This window comes from Nipponia nippon, unplaced genomic scaffold (genome assembly GCF_047370975.1).
Source record: "Nipponia nippon isolate SJK-2023a ecotype South Korea unplaced genomic scaffold, ASM4737097v1 scaffold_4, whole genome shotgun sequence".
Lineage (NCBI taxonomy): Eukaryota > Metazoa > Chordata > Aves > Pelecaniformes > Threskiornithidae > Nipponia > Nipponia nippon.
This window is the reverse complement of record NW_028262358.1, coordinates 13433312-13453496: the sequence shown is the minus strand read 5'-3', so window position 1 is coordinate 13453496 and position 20185 is coordinate 13433312. Positions and strand designations below refer to the sequence as shown.

Genomic DNA, 20185 nt, shown 5'->3' with positions numbered 1-20185 from the left:
GTGCGTCCCGGGGACCCGGAAGCGGGGCGCGGCGCTGCTTCCGGTCCCCTCCCCTGGCGGCGGCGGCGGCGGCGGCGGCGGCGGCGGGAGCGGGCGGGCCGGTGCCGCTTCGCGGCGCCCTTGGCGGAGGCCGCGAGTCTCGGCCGCTTCGTCGCCCCGGGGCCGTTAACGGTGCGGGAGGGGAACTGAAACGGCGGCGGGTGGGGACGGGACCTCCCGAGGGGGCCGACGCGTGAGGCGCCGCCTCCTTCTCCCCGTGTCGGGGCAGATCCGGGGGGTGAGCCGCCTCCCCGGGCCCCCTTGTCCCCCGCCCCGCTGCGGCAGGCCTCGCAAGAGACCGTGAGGCGGAGCAGGGGCTCGCTGAGGTGTCTGGAAGGGCCCGGAAGAAAACCCGTCGTTCCCTCGGCGGCCATTGCCCGGGCAAACCGTTTGTAGCGGCCCTGCTGCTTTCCGTGTGCAGGCGGGGCTCGGGCCCTGCCCTCCCGGGGCTGCGGTGGGGCGCTCGGCCTGCCCGCGCTGGGCTGCCCCACTCAACGGGGTGCCGCGGTGCTGCGTGGGCTCGGCATCGTAGCTGGCGTATGCATTTGCCACAGCTCTGAAGCCGACTGTTAGTGCATGGGTTTAAGCAGCCGAGCAATGCAGCTGTGGCTCTAGTGTGCCTCATTCGTCATACGCACTGCAGCGACTTCTTCAGGTGCCCTAAATCCAAATTCTCCCCTACCTAGCTACAAATCCTTTTGGGCCCCTTCTGATAGCTCTGCTCCAAAGAGTTTTTTTCATGCTAAATGCGATGATGTGGGCATGGGGTGAAATTATCAAACAAAATAATGCTTCACAGAGGCTTGTTTTACTATGGGTTTTGTTTTATGTGAACCTCTTGGGGTAGGGTTTTTCTTGTGCACTGTACAAGCACAGTTAGGGAAAGCAATTGTTTGGCTTATGGTGTGGCATCTAAACACTGTTACAAAGCACAAGAGAATGACTTGGTCCTTTTATTACAGAGAGACTGCAAGAAGATTCCCAGCTGGCTTGCTGCAAACTCCAAGGAAGGCACAGTTGAAGGTAGGTATGAATTTCTCAGGAGTTCAGGCTTCTTGTCTCTGGACCTGGGAAACATCTTTAATGTGCCTATTATCATCTTTGATGGTCAGTATCTTCTTCAGTTGTGCATGGATTGACTATTTCCTATCTTTGTTAACTCCTTTTTTAAGAATGACTTGTGTTACCATCAGCTGAACAGCATGTTGCTTTACTGCTTCTCTTGCTAGTATGTGTAAGTGACAACAGGAGGGCCTGTTCATGTGTTTCCACTACCACCTGCCTGAGCTCCTCTGAGAACCTTCTTATCAGACTCTGATCGGGCATCCTTTGTAGTAATCAAGTCAGTCTGTTGTGTGTGGTGTTGTCTACAGTTGGCCAGCTGATTGCTGGCACTCGGACAGCAAATTATTTGTATGGGGTTTGCATGGCAAGGTTTTGGTAGCAGGGGGACTACAGGGGTGGCTTCTGTGAGAAGCTGCTAGAAGCTTCCCCCACGTCCGATAGAGCCAAAGCCAGCTGGCTCCAAGGCGCACCCGTTGCTGGCCAAGGCTGCGCCAGTCAGCGATGGTGATAGCACCTCTGTAATAACATATTTAAGAAGGGGAAAAAAAAACCAAACCCCTGTGCAACCGCAGTCGGAGAGAGGAGTGAGAATATGTGAGAGAAACAGCTCTGCAGACACCAAGGTCAGTGAAGAAGGAGGGGGAGGAGGTGCTCCTGGCGCCAGAGCAGAGATTCCCCTGCAGCCCCTGGTGAAGCCCATGGCGAGGCAGGCTGTCCCCCTGCAGCCTGTGGAGGTCGACAGTGGAGCAGATATCCACGTGCAGCCCCTGGAGGACCCCACACCAGAGCAGGTGGATGCCTGAAGGAGGCTGTGACCTCACAGGGGACCCACACTGGAGCAGTCTGTTCCTGAAGGACTGCACCCCGTGGAAGGGACCCACACTGGAGCAGTTCGGGAAGAACTGCAGCCCGTGGGAAGGACTCACGATGGAGGAGTTCATTGAGGACTGTCTCCCGTGGGAGGGACCCCACGCTGGAGCAGGGGAAGAGTGTGAGGAGTCCTGCCCCTGAGGAGGAAGGAGTGGCAGAAACAACATGTGATGAACTGACCACAACCTCCATTCCCTGTCCCCCTGCGCCACTGTGGGGGAGGAGGTAGAGAAATCGGGAGTAAAGTTAAGCCTGGGAAGAAGGGAGGGGTGGGGGGAAGGTGTTTTAAGATTTAGTTTTTATTTTCTCATTACCTTACTCTGATTTGATTGGTAATAAATTAAACTAATTTTCCCAAGTTGAGTCTCTCTTGCCCGTGACGGTAATTGGTGAGTGATCTCTCCCTGCCCTTATGGTGACCCACAAGCCTTTCGTTATATTTTCTCTCCCCTGTCCAGCTGAGGAGGGGAGTGATAGAGCGGCTTTGGTGGGCACCTGTTGTCCAGCCAGAGTCAACCCACCACATTATTTCCTGCTCCTCTTTGCATAGATGAAAGCAGAGAAGTGTCATGGCTTCTTCTTTGTAGTCCTAAGATATGCAGAACAATCGGGCAGCAGAGAGTAGCAAACTTTTCATTCTGTTGAATTTGCCCATTGACTAAACATTTTAAAGGCAAAGAATATCCGAGAGGAGGCCAAGAAGGGAATACTGAGTAGCTTTTAGAAAGTGACCTGATTTGATGTACATGAACTTGATCTGAGAAATTGCTGGTTATTTTCTTTAGGGCCTGGTGACTCAGGTTAGGTTCAGCTCCACAGTGAGAGAGAATGTCTGCCTGAAGCCTTGAGCTCTAGCTAAACTTGCAGTCTAAACAGATATAAATGGTAAATAACAACAGGGAGCACAGAAGTGCAAAAGCACCAACTTGCGCAGGGCCATGTTGTGGACAGTGGCAGAGATGAGAACAGGACCGAGATCTCCTGTCGTTATTTGCTGTTTTATGAGAGGATCTGAATGGGCCCGTTTTGCCTTGGGCTTTTTGAGGAGACCCTCTTCCTGTGCATGCAAGTAATGCTGGGAACAGGGTTTGTATATGAAACACTGGCTCATTTTCGTGGAGGGGGGATGTGAGCTTCTGCAAAATGGGATTTCCTTCAGAACTTTATCCTGGGTGAGGATCTCAGGATCAAAAGCTGTGCCTCAGCCACTTCTACTATCAAGCAACTGAGGTGCTTGCTTGTGCTTTCCTTGGCATTCAGCTCAGAAATAAAGGCTTGCCTCTGCTTCCCCTCTGTCTCTGCAGGCACATCTCCTGTCATGGTGAACGAGAGGCATAATGGCAACCTGCTTGTGCACCTGGGACCCAAACTGCAGGCCTACCCAGAGGAGCTGCTCCGGCAGCGGCGGGGCCACGATGGCCAGCCTGAGTACCTGATCCAGTGGAGTGTCGTCAGCTTGGAAGAGAGAGCAGTGGGAGGCAGCGATGCCTCCTCTGCAGAGACCAAGCCGGAGAACATCTTGATGTGGATGTCTGCAGAAGAGGTCTGTGCCAGCTGCCCGGCGCTGCTGGGCCAGAGGAAGCGGGAAGGGCAGTGGGTGAAAGAGGAGAAGGCAGCCAGCCCGTTTGCTGCAGATGTCCCGCTGGATGAAGCCTCGCTGCTGGAGATGAAGGCTGATGTCAGGAGCCTGGTGCAGCGAGCTGGCCGGCAGATGGCCGAGGCCGGGGCCCCCGAGTCCTCCGTCCTCAACACCATCCACGTGCTGAGCGCGTACGCCAGCATTGGCTCGCTGGCGGGTGCCTTCAAGGAAACGGGAGCCCTCGACTTGCTGATGAAGATGCTGTGCCACAAGGAGAAGCAAATCCGCCGCAGTGCCGGCAAGATGCTGAGGGCCCTGGCTTCGCATGATGCAGGTGGGGGCTGCTACTGCTCAGTGGCACTGAGGAGGTGCTGCTGGGCAGCCGAGGGGTGCCAGTCCTTCTGTGGGCATGGGATGCCTGGGAAGCAGCGTGTCTTGGGGCTTGTTGGCAAAAGGGGAAGAATCAGACTGGGGCTTCCAAGCACCTCCTTGGTCATAGCTGTCTGGGGTGCTCTAAGGCTTGGGAGCTCTTTCCCCTGAAAGGTTCCTGAGCTGGGATGCTGATTAACTGTTAGGAGGACTTATGCCAAGGGGCTTGGCAGAGTGTTGGGGTGTCTCTGCTGCATGCTGTCAGTTGGAAAGGCTCTGGCCTGTTCTTGGCAGGGAGCCTTTCCTCAGGCCCTGCTGGGTAGAGGCCAGTCCTCTCATTTGAGAGGAGCTGCCGTGGCTCGGAAGTGCCTGATGAGGCTGGGGTGCACCTGGGAGGTGGCTAGTGGTGCTGTGTCCCACAAGAGATCTTTCCCTGTCCTAGTGCCCAAGTTCATGTGGCTCTCCAGTGGGGCAGATGGGGGGCCGATTCAGGTTAAAACTTAACTTTTTTATCTTCCCTGGGACCCTGTTCTGGAGTCAGTTATTTGGGGTTACTGCATTGGGGGAATCTTGCAGCTTTAGGGGTGGAAAAAATGCAGTGTTATTTGGTGGAGCACAATGTTGCCAATCCAGATTAAAGGACAGAACATGGTTCTGGGTTACGCTGAGCAGCAAAGCTGTTCCTTGCCTGCGAGCCCATCTCGCACGGGGAGGGTGGGGTGAGGGTTATCTTGATGGGCCCTGAAGGGTTTCTGTTGTTGTTGCAGGGGGCCGGGCCTATGTCCTGCTGTCCCTGAGCCAGCAGGATGGCATTGAGCAGCATGTAGACTTTGACAGTCGCTACACCTTGCTGGAGCTGTTTGCTGAGATGATGTCTTCTGAAGAGCAGTGCATGTCCTTTGAGGGGATTCACCTTCCCCAGGTAGCGGCAGGCCCTGCCAGCCCTGGGCCTGTGGGCTTTAGGAGTCAGGAGGGGTGAGAGTGGGGGGCCAGAGCTGGTGTCCCTGTTTGGGAGAGGAGGGTAGTTGGCAGTGGGCAGCTGAGCAGGGCTGGGTATTGGGAGAGCTGGGACAGGATGTGGGCCTGGCTTGAGGCTGGAGGGAGGTGGAGAGGCACATGGAGAGTCTTGTCTTTGAGGAGGGAGACTAGGGTGGGCTGAGAGGTCTCTGCTGCTGCCTGCTGGTCCGGGGCTATCACAGGGGCCTGGCCATGGATGAGGTGGGGGCTCGGAGAGAGCTGGGGGCTGGAGGCGCTCTGCAGGCTAGAGTCTGACAGCTGTGCTTGTTGCAGATCCCTGGGAAGCTGCTGTTTGTCCTGGTGAAGCGCTACCTGTGTGTCACTTCTCTCATGGACAAGCTCAGCAGTGGCGTGGAGCAGGGAGGAGAGCAGCAGGACTGCGCTGTGCCCGGCCCACTCGCTGAGGAGAGGAGCCGTGTGAAGCAGGAGTTCGATTTCAGCATGGCTATGGCAAACCTCATCTTGGAGCTGGTGCACGTGATGGGCTGGGACCACAGCCACAAGCCAGAGCTGCTGCCCCAACGGGAGCTGCGGCCTCGCACCACCCACTCCATCTTTCAGCCCAAGACCCCAGCCTGCACTGCTGGTCAAATGCCTGTGCTCACTTCAAATCATGGTCCCCACAAAAAGCAAGGTCGTGCCTTCCTGACCCCGTCAGACTTCACAGACCGCAGTGGCTATGTGGAGTACTTACAGGCAAACCTCGTGCGCGGCATGAAGGTGCGCTTGCTGGAGGACTGTGGTGATGTTAGAGCTGGGGAGGAAGGCGAGTTTCTTCAGAGCACTAATAGCACGCGCACGGTGCAGGTAGGTCACTAGTGGAAGCAGTCTGGCTGGGATGGCAGAGGAGGGGAGTAAGGGGTGACTGATGATTTCCTAATGATGTCTTCATGTGCAGAACGTTGGACAATAGGCATATCACAATTAGGACACTTGTCTACATCTCTCCTAGCAAAGAAGTCACCTTTCAGAGCTGGAAATGCAGGTCCTGAGGAAAGCTAGTGTGGTTTAGCATGGGCTGTCCTGCTGAGGTTTCTTAGCCTCTAAACCAAGTGGCTGTATTCTGCCTCCCAGGAACAATCCCTAGCCCTGGTTTGATTTTGGGGGTGGTTTGGGAACAAGCTAGCTGGCACAAAGGAGTAACACAGCAAAAGGTGCTTGAGCAGGGTCTTAAGCCTTGGTATGTGAGTGACAGTACTTATGGCATACTGTTGTTCTCACTGGGTTGGACACAGCCTACATAGCTGTTTCTTTTGATCTGTGAGTATATGCCGGGATCTGTTTCCCTTGAAAAATGCCCTTTGGGTGAGTAGACATTAAATGAGAGTTTGTGTTGAAAAGAGCTGTTAGAGCTGCACATTTGCAGTTGAGTTGCTAAGTTTGTGCCAGAGATCAGGGAAAAGGTCTCAATATTTGAGGAGGGGGAGGAATCATAGAATAGTTTAGGTTGGAAGGGACCTTTAAAAGTCATCTAGTCCAACCTCCCTGAAATGAGCAGGGACATCTTCAACTAGATCATGTTGCTCAGAGCCACGTCCAACCTGACCTTGAGTTTCCAGGGATGGGGCATCTACCACCTCTCTGGGCAACCTGTGCCAGTCTTTCACCACCCTCGTTTTAAAGAGTTTCTTCCTTATATCTAGTCTAAACCTACCCTCTTTCAGTTTAAAACCACTACCCCTCGCCCTATTGCAACAAGCCCTACTAAAGAGTCTGTCCCCATCTTTCTTACAAGCCCCCTTTAAGTATTGAAAGGCTGCTATAAAGTCTCCCGGACCCTTTTCTTCTCCATGCTAAACAACCCCAACTCTCTCAGCCTTTCCTCATAGCAGAGGTGTTCCATCCCTCTGATCATTTTTGTAGCCCTCCTCTGGACCCGCTCCAACAGGTCCCTGTCTTTCCTGTGCTGAGGGCTCCAGCGCTGGATGCAGTACTCCAGGAGGGGTCTCACCAGAGCGGAGTAGAGGGGCAGAATCACCTCCCTTGACCTGCTGGCCATGCTTCTTTTGATGTGGCCCAGGATATGGTTGGCTTTCTGGACTGCAAGCACACATTGCCAGCTCATGTCCAGCTTTTCATCCACCAGTACTCTCAAGTCCTTCTCCACAGAGTTGTGCTCAATCCCTTCATCCCCCAGCCTGTATTGATGCCGGGGGTTGTCCCAACCCAGGTACAGGACCTTACACTTGGTCTTGTTGAACCTCACCAGGTTCACGTGGGCCCACTTCTCGAGCTTGTCCAGGTCCATCTGGATGGCATCCCATGGGGTGTCAGCTCCACCACTCAGCTTGGTGTCATCTGCAAACTTGCTGAGGGTGCATTCCATCCCACTGTCTATGTCATTGATGAAGATATTAAACAGTACTGGTCCCAGTACAGACCCCCTGAGTGACACCACTCATCACTGATCTCCATCTGGACACTGAGCTGTTGACCACTACCCTCTGGATGCAACCATTCAGCCAGTTCTTTATCCACTGAATAGTCCATCCATCAAATCCATATCTCACCAATTTAGAGAGAAGGGTGTTGTGGAGGACCGTGTCAAAAGCCTTACAGAAGTCCAGACAGATGACGTCCGTAGCTCTTCCCTTGTCCACTGATGCAGTCACTCCATCATAGAAGGCCACTAGGTTGGTCAGGCAAGACTTGCCCTTGGCGAAGCCATGCTGGCTGTCTCGAATCACCTCCCTGTCCTCCACGTGCCTTAACATAGCTTCTAGGAGGATCTGTTCCACGGTCTTCCCAGGCACAGAAGTGAGGCTGACAGGTCAGTAGTTCCCAGGGTCCTCCTTTCCCCACCCATTTAAAAATGGGTGCAATGTTTCTCTTTTTCCAGTCACTGGGGACTTCACCTGACTGCCATGACTTTTCAAATATCATGGAGAGTGGCTTGGCAACTACATCAGCCAATTCCCTCAGGACTCTGATGCATCTCATCAGGACCCATAGACTTATGTATGTTCAGGTTCCTCAGGTGGTCTTGAACCCGATCTTCTCTTACAGTGGGAGGGACTTTGCTCTCCCAGTCCCTGCCTTGAGGTCCATCCACTCAAGAGGTGTGGGAAGAGAGATTACCAGTGAAGACGAGGCAAAAATTTGCCTTCTCCTTGTCTGTTGTTACCAGTTTGCCAGTCTTGTTCATCGGGGAGTATGCTCTCTTTGACCTTCCTTATCTGGCTGACATACCTACAGAAGCCCTTCTTATTAATCTTTGCATCCCTTGCCAAGTTCAGCTCCAGTTGCGCTTTGGCCTTCCTGACCCTATCCCTACACCACCAGGCAGCATCCTTATACTCTTCCCAGGATACCTGTCCCTGCTTCCACTGCCTGTGCCTTCCATTTCCTTCTTGCCCTTTAGTTTGGCCAGGAGGTCATGACTCAGCCATGCCAGTCTCTTGCCTTCCTTTCCTGATTTCTTACACATGGGGATCGAGAGCTCTTGTGCTCTATGGAAAGCATCCTTAAAGGTCTGCTAGCTCTGTTCTGCTCCCTTGTCCCTGAGGGCAGTTTCCCAGGGAGTCCCATTGACTAACACCTTGAACAGCTGGAATTTTGCTTTCCTAAAACTCAGGGTCCTGACTTTACTCTTTGGCTGTCCCATATCCCTCAGGACTGTGAACTCCACCAGTGCATGATCACTGCAGCCCAGGCTGCCTCTGATCTTAATGTCTGTGATTAGCTCACTTGCGTTGGTGACCAAGAGGTCCAGTAACGTATCTCCTCTGGTAGGGCTGTCTATTACCTGGCTTCAATGCACTTTAGAAGTCTCCTGGATTGCCTGCAGCTCGCTGTGCTACTTTTCTAGCAGATGTCAGGGTGGCTGAAGTCTCCCAGCAGGATGAGAGCCTGCGAGTGCAATCCCTCCTGTAGCTGGAGTAAGAAGGCTTTGTCAATAGGCTCCCCTTGATCGGGCAGCCCGTAGTAAACACCAACCACAAGGTTCACTTTCTTGGCTTGATCTCTAATTCTTGGCCTAAGGCATTCAGCTCTTGCCACTCCCAGAACGTCCTGCTAGTCCATGGATCAGTGCTGGAGCAGCAGGGCTTGGACTCAGGCCTGGGGGTGGGAGAGCGTTTGAGTGCTGTTCCAGCCTTTTTGTGATCATGGGAAGGTGTTTGCTCCTGCTTAGACCTTTTTCTTGAGACTTTCTTCTCAGTCCTGAAGGCTGGGCATACTCGGTGAGAGCTGAGATTTTGTTTTGACTACGTATGCAGTGGGGAGCTGGTGGGCTTTCTGTGTTACTCTAATCTTTGTATGGTTATTTCTGCAGGCTGTCTGCTGATCTCACACTTTGGCCATGCTTTTGAGCTTTCCAAACACTGCAGCTACAGGCATGATTTCTGTTCTCTTAAAAATCAAGCTTTAGCTGGCTGTCATCCATAGATAGAGGGTTGTCTCTGCTCATGTCCTCTGCTCAGTCCAGTGTTGTGTTGGCTGCAAACAGAGCTATAATTCAGTTCATGAAATCTTTAGTAAATTGAGATAGTAACCAGTAAAATGAGAAACTTTAACCACTGCACATGTTAGTGTGTGCAATTGTGGGTTTGGTTTGGGTTTGTTTTGTTTTCTCTCCCCCAAGTAATTTGCAAAAGTGCATACTTTGGTTTTGCAGATGATAAATGGAGAGAGTGAGGCCACTTCAGCTGGTCATATATGTCCTTCAGGTGCCACTTCAGCCTACGCTCAAAGGTTTCCCTACTTCAAGCTGATTTCTGTGGGTATAGATGGCTGGCGAATAGACTTAAGTGCCATGCTAGTGCAAAGCTCTGTTTTGCTGATATTCAAAAATCAATAGCTGAAAAGCCTCACTCTGGTATCTGTAGAAATGCATGACTTCCTAATGCTCTTTCTAAATCTCTCTTGCTGTAACTTAAAGTTCATTACCAGCCTTTCCAGAAGGGAGGTAGAGAATTTGACATTACCTTCTGTATGTTTGAAGACCATGTTCTTTAAATCTACTGTCAGCTTTTGTTAAAAACGAGATTCTCTAGCCTTCTTGGACTACAGCCCATTTTATTTTGTGTAATGCCATTGTTTTAATTTACAGCCAAATAAAAACTAGCCAGTTAAGAACATTGAACACTGACTGATTTCTTTTCTCCTATTGTCTCTCTTTGCTTTCTTCTGCATAGGGTAATCGTGTGAATATTCTTTTGGTTTTTTTCCTTAGCCACTTGCAGACTGCTTCTTCCTTCTAGTACTCTCCTGTTTATTCAGTGAGAACTGGTTTTAGGATTAATTCTTCCAGTCACCTTTCAGTAACTTTAACTTACTCAGGTCCAAGCTCCTTAACTGCCTTCTGGTTTTGGAGCACTTCTTGCAGATGTAATTTAAACCAGCAGCTTAAAATGCTCTGAAATGTGCATGTGCAAGACGGATGCTTCCAGCCTTATCTGCTTGTTTGGTGGTCGATATTACCAGTATGTGCTTGTATTGGGAGGGCATAACTGTTAGGGCAGCGTGTGCTGTGCAAATATGGCTTGCCTGTCTTATTTGCACTTTCTTCTAGTCCCATTCTTTCCCCTTCATACTCCTAAGTTCTTGGGTTCTGTTGAGCAGATTTCTTGCCCACAGTTCCTCTACTTAATCACTTTCTTCTCTGGTTTAATAATTTACCATTTGATGCCCTGTGCTTACTGAAGTTGACAATTGAAATAGATCTTTTTTTTTTTTTTAATCTAGAAAATCAGTTACTTCAGCAAAGAAAGCTAATGCATCAGTCTGTTAGAATTGAAACTTGAAGCAGGTTTACCTGTTAATTCAAATTTATTGTTTATCTTGAACACCTTTAGTTGTTCTTTCCACTAAAATATGCTTTAAAGGTTTGCATACTACTGAAGCCAAAGTAGTGAAGCTGTAGTGATGATTTATTTAATCAAATTTTTTTTTTCCTCAAATTAGAAGCTCTGGCTTTAGTGTTCATCAGTCACATGGAAACACCACTGAATAACCTAAATCCTTCCCACTTTCCAACTGTGCTTCTGGCAGATTACTTGGCATGTCTTTTGTCCCTCTCCTCTCCGCAAAAAGAGAATTTTGCTTCTCTCTGTTGTAGCAACTTCTGGATTTGTAACCCTCTACCCGTTATCAGTTTCCTTTGCTTTCTTTTGTTGTTTACTCAATATTAAAGTAAAATACTCTTCTAGTTTTGGACCATGCATAGATGATTTTTCATTGCAGGCCCCCTCAAGTGAATAACTGCTTTGCATCTTATTTTTAAGTGGTTGATAAACCTTTTGTCTTTTATAACCCAGTCTGTAAAGATAAAGTGCAAAGGAAATATGTTTCCTACTGATTCTCTTTTTGTCCTTATGCTCCTTCATTTCTAAGATCTGCATTTTTCTAAAACTGTTTTCTATTTCATATAAGCTTGTACTTGCTTTTACTCTTAATGTAGCTGGGCACTTGGAAAAAGCACCAAGGTCCTGTCACATTTTCCTCCTGTTGCCTGTGATATAAATTTCAGAGGGTTTTCTTTATTCACTGTTGAGCTGAAGTGTACTGTTAACTTCCATTCCCTTTGTCCAGTTGGTCCCTTGGGTTTCTATTGGGTCTATTTTTCTATTTAATTAGGTTGAATGAACTTGCAATTGCTCCATCCAGGCTTATTTTCACTAACAGTCTTCTGTAAGGCTCACACTACTGGCAAAACCAGATCTAAATATTAGTAAATATTCAGTGAAGAAGTTTGTTGGCTGTTACGTTTGGAAGTACCTAACTTCTGCTGCTATTAGTGTTCCTCGCCCTCCAGTCTGTCTAGGAAGTTGGGAATGTACATGGGAATGTCTTTGGGGGTGTTAATTTTTACCCTGCTCTTTATGTTCATATCCATGTATGTGTCTGTAGCAGTCCCCCAGAGTTATGTGAGAAACTTGTGAGTCAAACCATTCAATGAGGGCTTTTTTCCACAGGGAGATACCAAGAGTCTGACATCTCAAAATCGTCTTTGTAATGACAGCTCTTGGTGTCATCTCTTGCTTTTCCGGGCCTTTGCCATCAGTCTCTCTTTGAAGGGAAACTTGATTTTTATCTCTGTTCCTCTTTCTTATGTGTCACACTTGCTTCGTATTGACAGTTTATCTGCTGGTGACTAGTGACACAAGTTACAAAAGTTACCTCTCCCTGGTCTTTGTTAAAATTTTCATCCTTTCCTTTTCAATTAGTTCCGCTTCTGCAGCTCAGCCTGCCTGAGGCTTGCTGTCAGTCTTCTGTGTGCAAAATGCAAATTCATGTGCATTTTTGATTTGGGCCAGTCCATCATGAGTCTCTCTCTTACCTCCTCTCATCTTTTCTTTGTTGCTCTGTTTTCTGTTGCTTTCTTTGCCTCTCCAAAGAAAAAGTTTCACTGTTGTGTCTGGTCCTTCAGTCATATCTTTCCATGACTCCTTTGAGATGATATTTGGTACATAACTAGTTTAGGTCAGGGATTGCTGACTAATTGCTGTTATGTGTAGAGTTTAACTCGGTTTCCTTCCAAATAGTACTTTTTGAAAGTTTTTCAGTATCTAATCTCTTTAGCTCTCCAGCACAATGGAGTCCTAGTAGCATTGGTGTAACTCCAAAAGAGCTCAGTGAATTGGGCAACCCCTATATTTTTCTGCTGGTTTTTTTTTTTTTTTTTTTTTTTTTTGTAAGTTATTGACATGTTGTACTTGCTGTTGCTGGGTCCTCCTTCTGCTTGGAAGGTTGAATGTAAGACTACCATATGGGAAGCCATAAAAAAATCCTTCTGATTTTGAGAAGCAACTTGGACAAAGTGTAGGAAACAATTGCCGCCTTTGAGACATGCTTGTCAAGAGCCCAAAACCTGTCTGAGAGGGTTGGTGAAGGACCAACGTGTTAAAGTATAACCAATAGAAGGTGAAGTCAGAGTAGGAAAAATAGTTTTCTTTACATTTGCATTCACCAAGTGTTTTTTGTCTCAACACCCTTTATATACAGTTCATTTGCCTCGAGGTAGTGTCGGTTAAGTTCTTCCTTTTTACGCTTTTCCCAAGGGACCTGCTGATGGGCACTTTTGGAACGGGCATGCTTAACTAGATGCGCTCCTGTCACTGCTGCTGTGCTAGATGAGATCTGTAGTGGCTGCAGGCAAAGTTGGTGGGTTTTTTTTTAATAAAGATCCAGGTGTAACCAGGGGAACGAGTTAATAAAGATGGTATGCTTAAAAATTAGACAATGTGTGTGTTGAAATCTGTACATGAATTAGGTGGTCTTCTACTTGAACAGTGCTTGCTGCCTCCATGCATTTGGGAAATGGGAGGACAAATGTAGCATGAGGATTGAATGAGTGAGCAAATCTGATCATCTAGATGTGTTTCACGCACAGGTTTTGTGGCAGTCAACAGGTCGGACCTACTGGATGCCTTGGCACATGTTGGAGATTATTGGCTTTGGAGACCAGTGGGAAGATCCTGCTGCTCAGGAAAAAGAATATAGTCTGATAGAGAGCTTTAATCTAGACACAGGTGAGATTGTGCTGCATGTGTGTGGCTGTATCATCTCTTTGTGATTCTGCTGTGGCATATTTTTGGGTGGTGAACTTTATATGGCTAAGCATATAGCAACTGGCAGGTTGGATTTAGAAAGCAGTATGAGCTTTTAGTTTGTATGACCATGTAGAGGTGGTTAAGTAATTACATGGCTTGTGGTTGCATGGAATGTTTTTGAATCCTAGACTTCTGTCATGATATAATACAAGTCATGGTATAAAAAGCATAAAATTTGATTTAAACTGTGACTGTCAAAAAAGTGTGTTTGAATTAACTGAACAAACTGCCAAAATAAGAACGTAGAATCTCTCTGAGATGAAGCTGCTTTAGGCACCCTCAGATCCTCTTAAATAAGTGATGTGGATTTTTAAAAGCATTAACATGCCAACTATTTGTTTCACTTCATACCGCTCAGTTTTGGGCAAGGTGAGCATTAAATGGACTGTTTTCATAAGGCATCTGCAGAATCTCCTAGAATCCTTTGACATTGCCCTTGTACTGGGAGAAAAGAAAAGGGAAAATCCAGACTTCAGATACCCCATTCCTGTTCAGTGTCTGACATGACTCTGCCCAGGGAAACCTGTTAAAGTAACTCTTTTATCATGACCGTGATCTTGTAGGACATCTTTTGGGTAGAGTGATTTGGATTTAACTGCTGCAAGAGACAGAATATACATAAGATCAGCAGCTGGGGTCTCCTCCCAGCATGTTCCCCCTCTCTCGCTGCCCTCCTGTCACCTCCCTTTCCCACAGCAGGCTGTGGGACGGTGGGGATCTCTTCTGCCCAAATGATCCACATGAGCTCTTTCCCTGGGGAATGGGGGGTGTGCAGCAGGGGATGGGGGAACTGGCAGAGCTGACAGTGCCCTTCCTTGCTCTGCTCTCCTGCAGTTGCGCAGCCATTTTTCTGCAAGCCCTTTGGGGGGCTGTACTCCCTGCCTTACCTGGGGGAGCAGCCGGCCAAGGCTGCAGAGGCCCTGAGCCGTGCTGAGTGGTGGGAGCTGCTCTTCTTCGTGAAGAAGCTGGAAGCGCAGGAGCAGAAAGAGATCACCTGTCTCATCCAGCAGGACCAGGGAGAGCAGGTATGGGCCAGAGCCTGCAGTGGGGACATGGGAGGGAGGGAGCGAGGGAGAACATTAGGGAAGGGACCGGGCCCGGAGGAGGAGACGGCAAGCGTGAGCTGTGCAGGGAGAGCCTGAACGGGGCAGAAATGGGACTGAAATGGGAGGGTGAGTGGGGGATGGCGAAAGCGTGGGGAGCTGGGCACAGCAAAGGGGTGAGGAGAGCCGAGAGGAAACGCAGCCTCCCATGACCCTGTCAGAGTGACTGTGTCCAGCGAGGTTTGGGTAGGCGAGGCAAGGCCATGGGGTGATTCTGCTGGTTGCGGTTGGGTGGTGGGAGCAGGTGGGAGGTCTGGGCTGGTGGTAGTTGGGTTGGGGACAGCCAGGGGAGGGTGGCACAGGGGAATGGCCCTGGAGGCCTCCGGCAGTGCAGCCTTTCTGTCCGTTCTGGCACTGGCTGTCACAAGGGGCGTGGGGTCTGTGGCAAGTCCGTGAGGGTTAACTTGACCCCATCTGTCCAGCTGTCGGAGGTGGATGAAGAAGCCCTGATCCAGCTGTCGGTACCTGCGGAGCTGGCCCAGAAGGTGCTGCAGGTCTTGGAGAAGCAGTGCCAGGGCAGCGCTCAGCGTGACCTGCGCGGCTCCCACATCTACGCCAAATACTTCCTCGGTAGGGAGGCCGAGCAGGATGGCAGGGGGAGCACCGCGGTGTCCTCGGGGGGTGCCGGCTGCAGGAGCACTGGCCCTGAAGCCACGAAGGCCAAGGCAGCGAAGGAAGACCTTTCCGCAGCCGCAGTGCTGCCTCAAGCTCCCGCTGCGGCGGTGAAGTTGGATTCCCAGCTGTTCAGCGAGCTCCTTGAGAGGGAAGGGCTGTTCTTCCCAGAGGTGACGGAGGAGCAGATGAAAGGTAATCGCCTACTACGCGCTGGGGCACACGCACGGTGCTGGAGGCAGCTCCATTGCCTCGATGGAGGAAGGCTCTGGGCAGGGCATGGGAGGCGAGGCACCCGGAGGTTGCCTGGGGAGGGGGGGCCTGTGGGTGCTGGGTCTGTGGGTGCATGGCACCCTGGGAGTTGCGGGGGGTGTACTGCTGGCCTGACACCCGTGTCCCTGCCTCCCTCCCTCCAGTACTGGGCAGCTCCGAGGGGGTGAGCGAGGGGGGCTCGCTGGCCAAGGTTGCAGCCGTGGTGGATGCGATCCAGAGCAGCAGCTCAGAGGTGGGGCTGCGCTTAGCTGGGCTCAAGCACATCACGAAGATCCTGGAGGAGGAGGCTGAGCCCGATCAGCAAGTCAGGAAAGCCCAGGGCAGGCTGGGGACCAGGAGCGTTGGGTGAGCTATGGGGTGCTGCGCACCCCTCCCGCTGGCTGGGGAGGGCCGTGTCGGCAGGGTGGGGGACAGTACTGGAGGTGGGAGTGCGGGAGGTGGCGGTGGAAGTGCGAAGGCTGGTATGTCCCTGGGTGCTCGGCAAGAAGAGAGGTGGATCTTGTGTCCCTTTGTCCCAGGCAGTCTCATTCGTGGGGCTGACCCAGCTGCGGTAGAGCCGTGTGGGCAGGGAGGAGGTGGCTGGCAGGGCCCGGGGTGCCGGCGTGCCAGCGGCAGTGCCAGGAGGCTCCTCCTGAGGTGTCCTTTTGTGTGCAGGGAGAAGCTGGTGAAGGTGGCAGTGGAGCTGCTGAGCACTGAGGTGGCAGAGAAGGCCCTGGTGGCGGTGACGCTGCGGCTGCTGGCCGCGCTCATGGCGAAGTATGACTGGCGCGTGCTGTTTGCTACGGAGGGCGGTGTGCGGGCTGTGCTGGCCTGCATGCAGCAGCACGCCTCCTCCGCCCTGGTGCAGCAGGCTGGCCTGGCGGTGAGTGTGGCAGAGGGGATGCTGTAGGTGGGCAGGCAGGGTGCAGGCTCGCCCAGGCGTGGCGGAGATGCCCGCTGCCCTCCTGACTGCTGTTGACCTTGCAGGCCCTGAAGGTGCTGGTGGGAGCTGTGGCCAGCGAGCCAGGAGGTGCCGGTGGGAAGCCCTTGCCCCTCAACCATGCTGACGCGCAGATGATGCGGGAGATCTTTGCCAGCATCGGCTCTGCCTCCAGCAAGGGCTCGGCAAACCTGCTGAGTGCCATCCCTGCAGCCATGAGCACCATGCAGAGGGTCCCAGGGTAGGGGCAGAGCGAGGACAGTGGCTGGGGGTGGGGGGACCCTCGGGGGGGGGGGTGGGGCGGGCAAGGCAGGCAGGTGGCTTGGGAGGCTCCGTGCTTGAGGGAGGAAGGCACCCACGTCGCTCTGTCCCTGCAGGGGCTCCTCAGGCGTGCAGAACGGCTTGCTGGTGGTGAACATGCTGATCGACAGCCACCGGGGCCTGGCAGAGCAGCTGGCAAGCTGCGATCTCCCCACGGTGCTGCAGAGCTGCTGGTGGGACGGACAGAGCACCGGCTGCCCTCACGCGATGCTGGCCCTGAGCGTGATCAACCGCCTCGCGGAGCACCGGCTACCCACAGGCCCGAAGACGGCAGGTAGCGTGCCGCCCGCACCGCCTGCCGTGCCACGGCCCCACGGATGCAGCGGGCCGGGCTGCCTCGCCTGGCAGGGCAGAGCACACCCCGCTGGCGCCTCTCAAGCGAGTGCCTGGGCTGGGCCCATGTGTCCTTGTCGTGGCAGGCAGAGAGGCCCCGCTGGACCTGAGGGACATGCGGATGCTTCTGGGCGGCCTGGGGGACGGCGTCTTGTCCAAGGACGTGGTGGTGGCCCTGGAGCGGCAGCTCTGTGGTGAAGGCCCCATCCCCTCTGGCGAGGTGGCCCAGCTGCTGCAGGACCAGAGGTGCTTCAGGCTGCTGCTGCGCAGCTTTGAGCTGCTGGGGGCGGAGAAGGCCGTGAGCCTGAGCATCCTCAGGTGGGTGGCAGGGGGATTTGGTGGGGGTCTGGGGCCTCCGCAGCAGGCGTGTGAGTGCTGGTGGTGATGTTGGGGGGATGTGGCGCATGTTTGTGGGTCCTGGTGGGGCTGTTCTTCACCGTCACAGGGGCAGGTGCACCCCAGCATCTATGCGGGTGCTGATTGGGGTGTCCTGGGGCGCAGGGCCATGTGGGGACAGAGCGGCACGTGCCTGGGTGCTGGTGGGGACACGCAGGGGCAGCGCAGCACGTGCCCCGGTGCTGTTGGGGTGTCCGAGGTGCCTGGGGAGCCTTGGCTCGCAGTCCCTGTGGGGTGCTGGCCTTCCCAGTGGGGCAGGGAAGCAGGGCTGCCTCTGGCACCGCTGTCTGTGTGCCCCGGCGTGAGTGGGCCCCCTCCATCACTCAGGGTCCTGAACAAGTTCCTGGACGGTTACCAGGAGGATGTGCTGCCCTGGCACGAGTGTGTGGAGCCCTGTTTGTCCTCCCTGAGTGCCCACAGCAGCGACCGGGAGGTGAGGGGGCCCCGGGACTCCCGGCGAGCAGGGGCGGCTTTGCTGGCTGTGCCGTGCCTCGGCCGGGCCTGGCATTGGTGAAGCGGGGTCCCCGCCTGCAGCAGCCCGGCCTTGTTGTGGCCCAAGTGTTGGGAGAGTTGGGGAACGACTGGCCCGGCCGTGGCCGCGTCCCGGTGGCAGGTGTGCCCAGCCAGGCTCTCGCAGGGGCTGCTGCAGTGTCGGGGCGGAGGGGATGGAGCATGGCAGCACCCAGCTGCTGGGGCCTGGCGGGTGGCCGGCGCCAGCCCGGCCGCTCACGGCTGCCTGCTCAGCAGGTGGTGCAGGAGGTCGTTGGCTTCCTGCACCGCCTGGCCACCGCCAGCAAGGACTGCGCGGTGGTGATGTGCCGCGTGGGCACCCGCGAGGCTCTGTCCAAAGCCCTGGCCAAGCACAGCACGGCCCCGTCGCTGGCGCCAGCCCTGCTCGACCTGGTGATTGACTGCGAGAAGTACGCCAGTCTCTACAAGAAGCTGACGACCAGCATCTTGGCTGGCTGCATCCAGGTGGGCGGGGAGCTGTGGCTGCGCTGGGGCTCTGGGTCTTGGGGCCATGCAGCTGTGCCCTGCACCGAGGGGCAGCCTTCTGCTCTCTGCCTGCCGCAGCCCTGCGGTGAGCGAGGGGAGCAGGGCCCAGGGCCCCCAGTAAGAGCCTTGCCCCATCCCGTAGCTGGTCCTGGAGCTGATTGAGGAGCACCGTCGGAGCCACCGGCCCATCAGCATCCCCTTCTTTGACGTCTTTCTACGCAACCTGTGCCGAGGTGAGCGTGGGGAGCGGGAGCTGGAGCCCTGTGTCTGGCATGTGCTGGCCTGGGGGCTGGAGGCTCCATGTGCTCTCCCCGCAGGCTCCAGCGTGGAGGTGAGGGAGGACAAGTGTTGGGAGAAGGTGCAGGTCTCCTCCAACCCGCACCGGGCCAGCAAGCTCACGGACGGGAACCCCAAGACGTACTGGGAGTCGAACGGCAGCACCGGCTCCCACTTCATCACTGTCCACATGCAGTGTGGTGTGGTGGTCAGGTGGGGCTGGGCCGGGAGGGCCAGCGGCTGCGCAGGGAGGAGGGGGCTTTGGGGACCTGTGCGAGCCCTGCCCCAGTGGTCCCCGTCCTGGGGGTTGCTGGATGTGGGCAGCGGTGCGTGGGGCTGGCAGGGGCGAGGGCAGGGAGGAGGGGACTGGTGGGCAGCACGGTGTTTGCTGCGCTGCAGGGAGATGAGCATGCTGGTGGCCAGCGAGGACTCGAGCTACATGCCGGCCCGTGTGGTGGTGCTGGGGGGAGACAGCCCTGCCACCATCAGGACTGAGCTCAACGCGGTGAGTCTTGCGCGGGCTGCTCAGGCCGTGGGGCCCCACGGGAGCGGTGGGCTGGTCCTTGCTGTGCCCCGTGAAGGTCTCGCCCTGGTGCCGGGGCCCTGGGGGTTCCCCACGGGGAGGTGGGAATGGCAGGAGCTGTGCTGCGGGAGCCTCCTCCTGGCTGTCGGCAGTGGGTGCTGGGCATGGGCAGCCCTGCAGCCCAGTCTGCAGCAGGCTGGTGTGCTGGGGCTGTGAGCCAGAGGTGGGACCCTGGCAGGGGGTGCCCTGCGGCTGCGTGGGCTGCTGGGGGGGGACAGCGGCCATGGCTTTAATGGGGGTGGCCAGGGGAGCATGCAGGGTGGCTGGCGCTCGCTGCCTGGCGTGCTGAGGGCTCGCTGTGTGCCTGCAGGTGACCGTCCTGCCCTCGGACAGCAAAGTGATCCTGCTGGAGAACATGACCCGCTTCTGGCCCGTCATCCAGATCCGGGTGAAGCGGTGCCAGCAGGTAGGGGAGCAGGGGGCCGGGCCACGGAGCGGGCAGCGTGGGGCGTCAGGGCTGAGGAGCTGAGGGTCGTGCTCTCCCATAGGGCGGCATTGACACTCGTGTGCGTGGCATCGAGGTGCTGGGTCCCAAGCCCACTTTCTGGCCCATCTTCAGGGAGCAGCTGTGCCGGCGGACGTTCCTCTCCTGCACCGCTCGGGCTCACGCCTGGTGCCAGGAGATCTGCCGGGACCGGGGGCGACTGCTGCAGCTCTTTGGCAGGTGAGTTGTCTCCTGGCTGCGCCATCGCGTCCCCGCTGTCCCAGGGCCTGGGGAACGGTGCTGGCAGCCCGCGAGGGGCCTGCAGGGCCAGGAGAGGAGCAAGCGGGTGTCCCACCTGGACAGGGAGGGTCCCTCGCTCCTCCCTGGCCACCGGTGGTCCCAGAGGGCCAGGGCCACCTTGGGGTCCCCCAGGTTTAAGCTGGGCATGGCTAGCGCAC

The 20185-nt window shown here is 54.4% G+C and overlaps 1 protein-coding gene across 13 annotated transcripts in view; it reads left to right on the top strand.

Moving 5' to 3' along the window:
• Positions 1–46: 46 nt before the first annotated feature.
• Positions 47–20185, top strand: part of LOC104022136 (cullin-9) — a 35982-nt gene continuing 15843 nt past the window's right edge. For 7 of the 13 annotated variants that reach the window (XM_087773477.1, XM_087773482.1, XM_087773472.1 and 4 more), the window contains exons 1-20: positions 99–171; positions 1002–1062; positions 3279–3887; positions 4690–4844; positions 5213–5746; positions 13272–13410; positions 14326–14516; positions 15017–15401; positions 15623–15824; positions 16134–16341; positions 16446–16639; positions 16776–16993; positions 17139–17370; positions 17776–17881; positions 18196–18423; positions 18587–18677; positions 18762–18933; positions 19120–19225; positions 19614–19709; positions 19792–19967. In XM_087773477.1, coding sequence (XP_087629603.1) covers positions 3293–3887; positions 4690–4844; positions 5213–5746; positions 13272–13410; positions 14326–14516; positions 15017–15401; positions 15623–15824; positions 16134–16341; positions 16446–16639; positions 16776–16993; positions 17139–17370; positions 17776–17881; positions 18196–18423; positions 18587–18677; positions 18762–18933; positions 19120–19225; positions 19614–19709; positions 19792–19967 — 4028 coding nt within the window. In that variant the 5' untranslated portion in view covers positions 99–171; positions 1002–1062; positions 3279–3292. Of the gene's footprint in view, positions 172–209; positions 695–1001; positions 1063–3278; positions 3888–4689; positions 4845–5212; positions 5747–13271; positions 13411–14325; positions 14517–15016; positions 15402–15622; positions 15825–16133; positions 16342–16445; positions 16640–16775; positions 16994–17138; positions 17371–17775; positions 17882–18195; positions 18424–18586; positions 18678–18761; positions 18934–19119; positions 19226–19613; positions 19710–19791; positions 19968–20185 lie in introns of those variants that run through there. The other 6 variants (XM_087773478.1, XM_087773475.1, XM_087773473.1 and 3 more) reach the window with 6 other exon arrangements.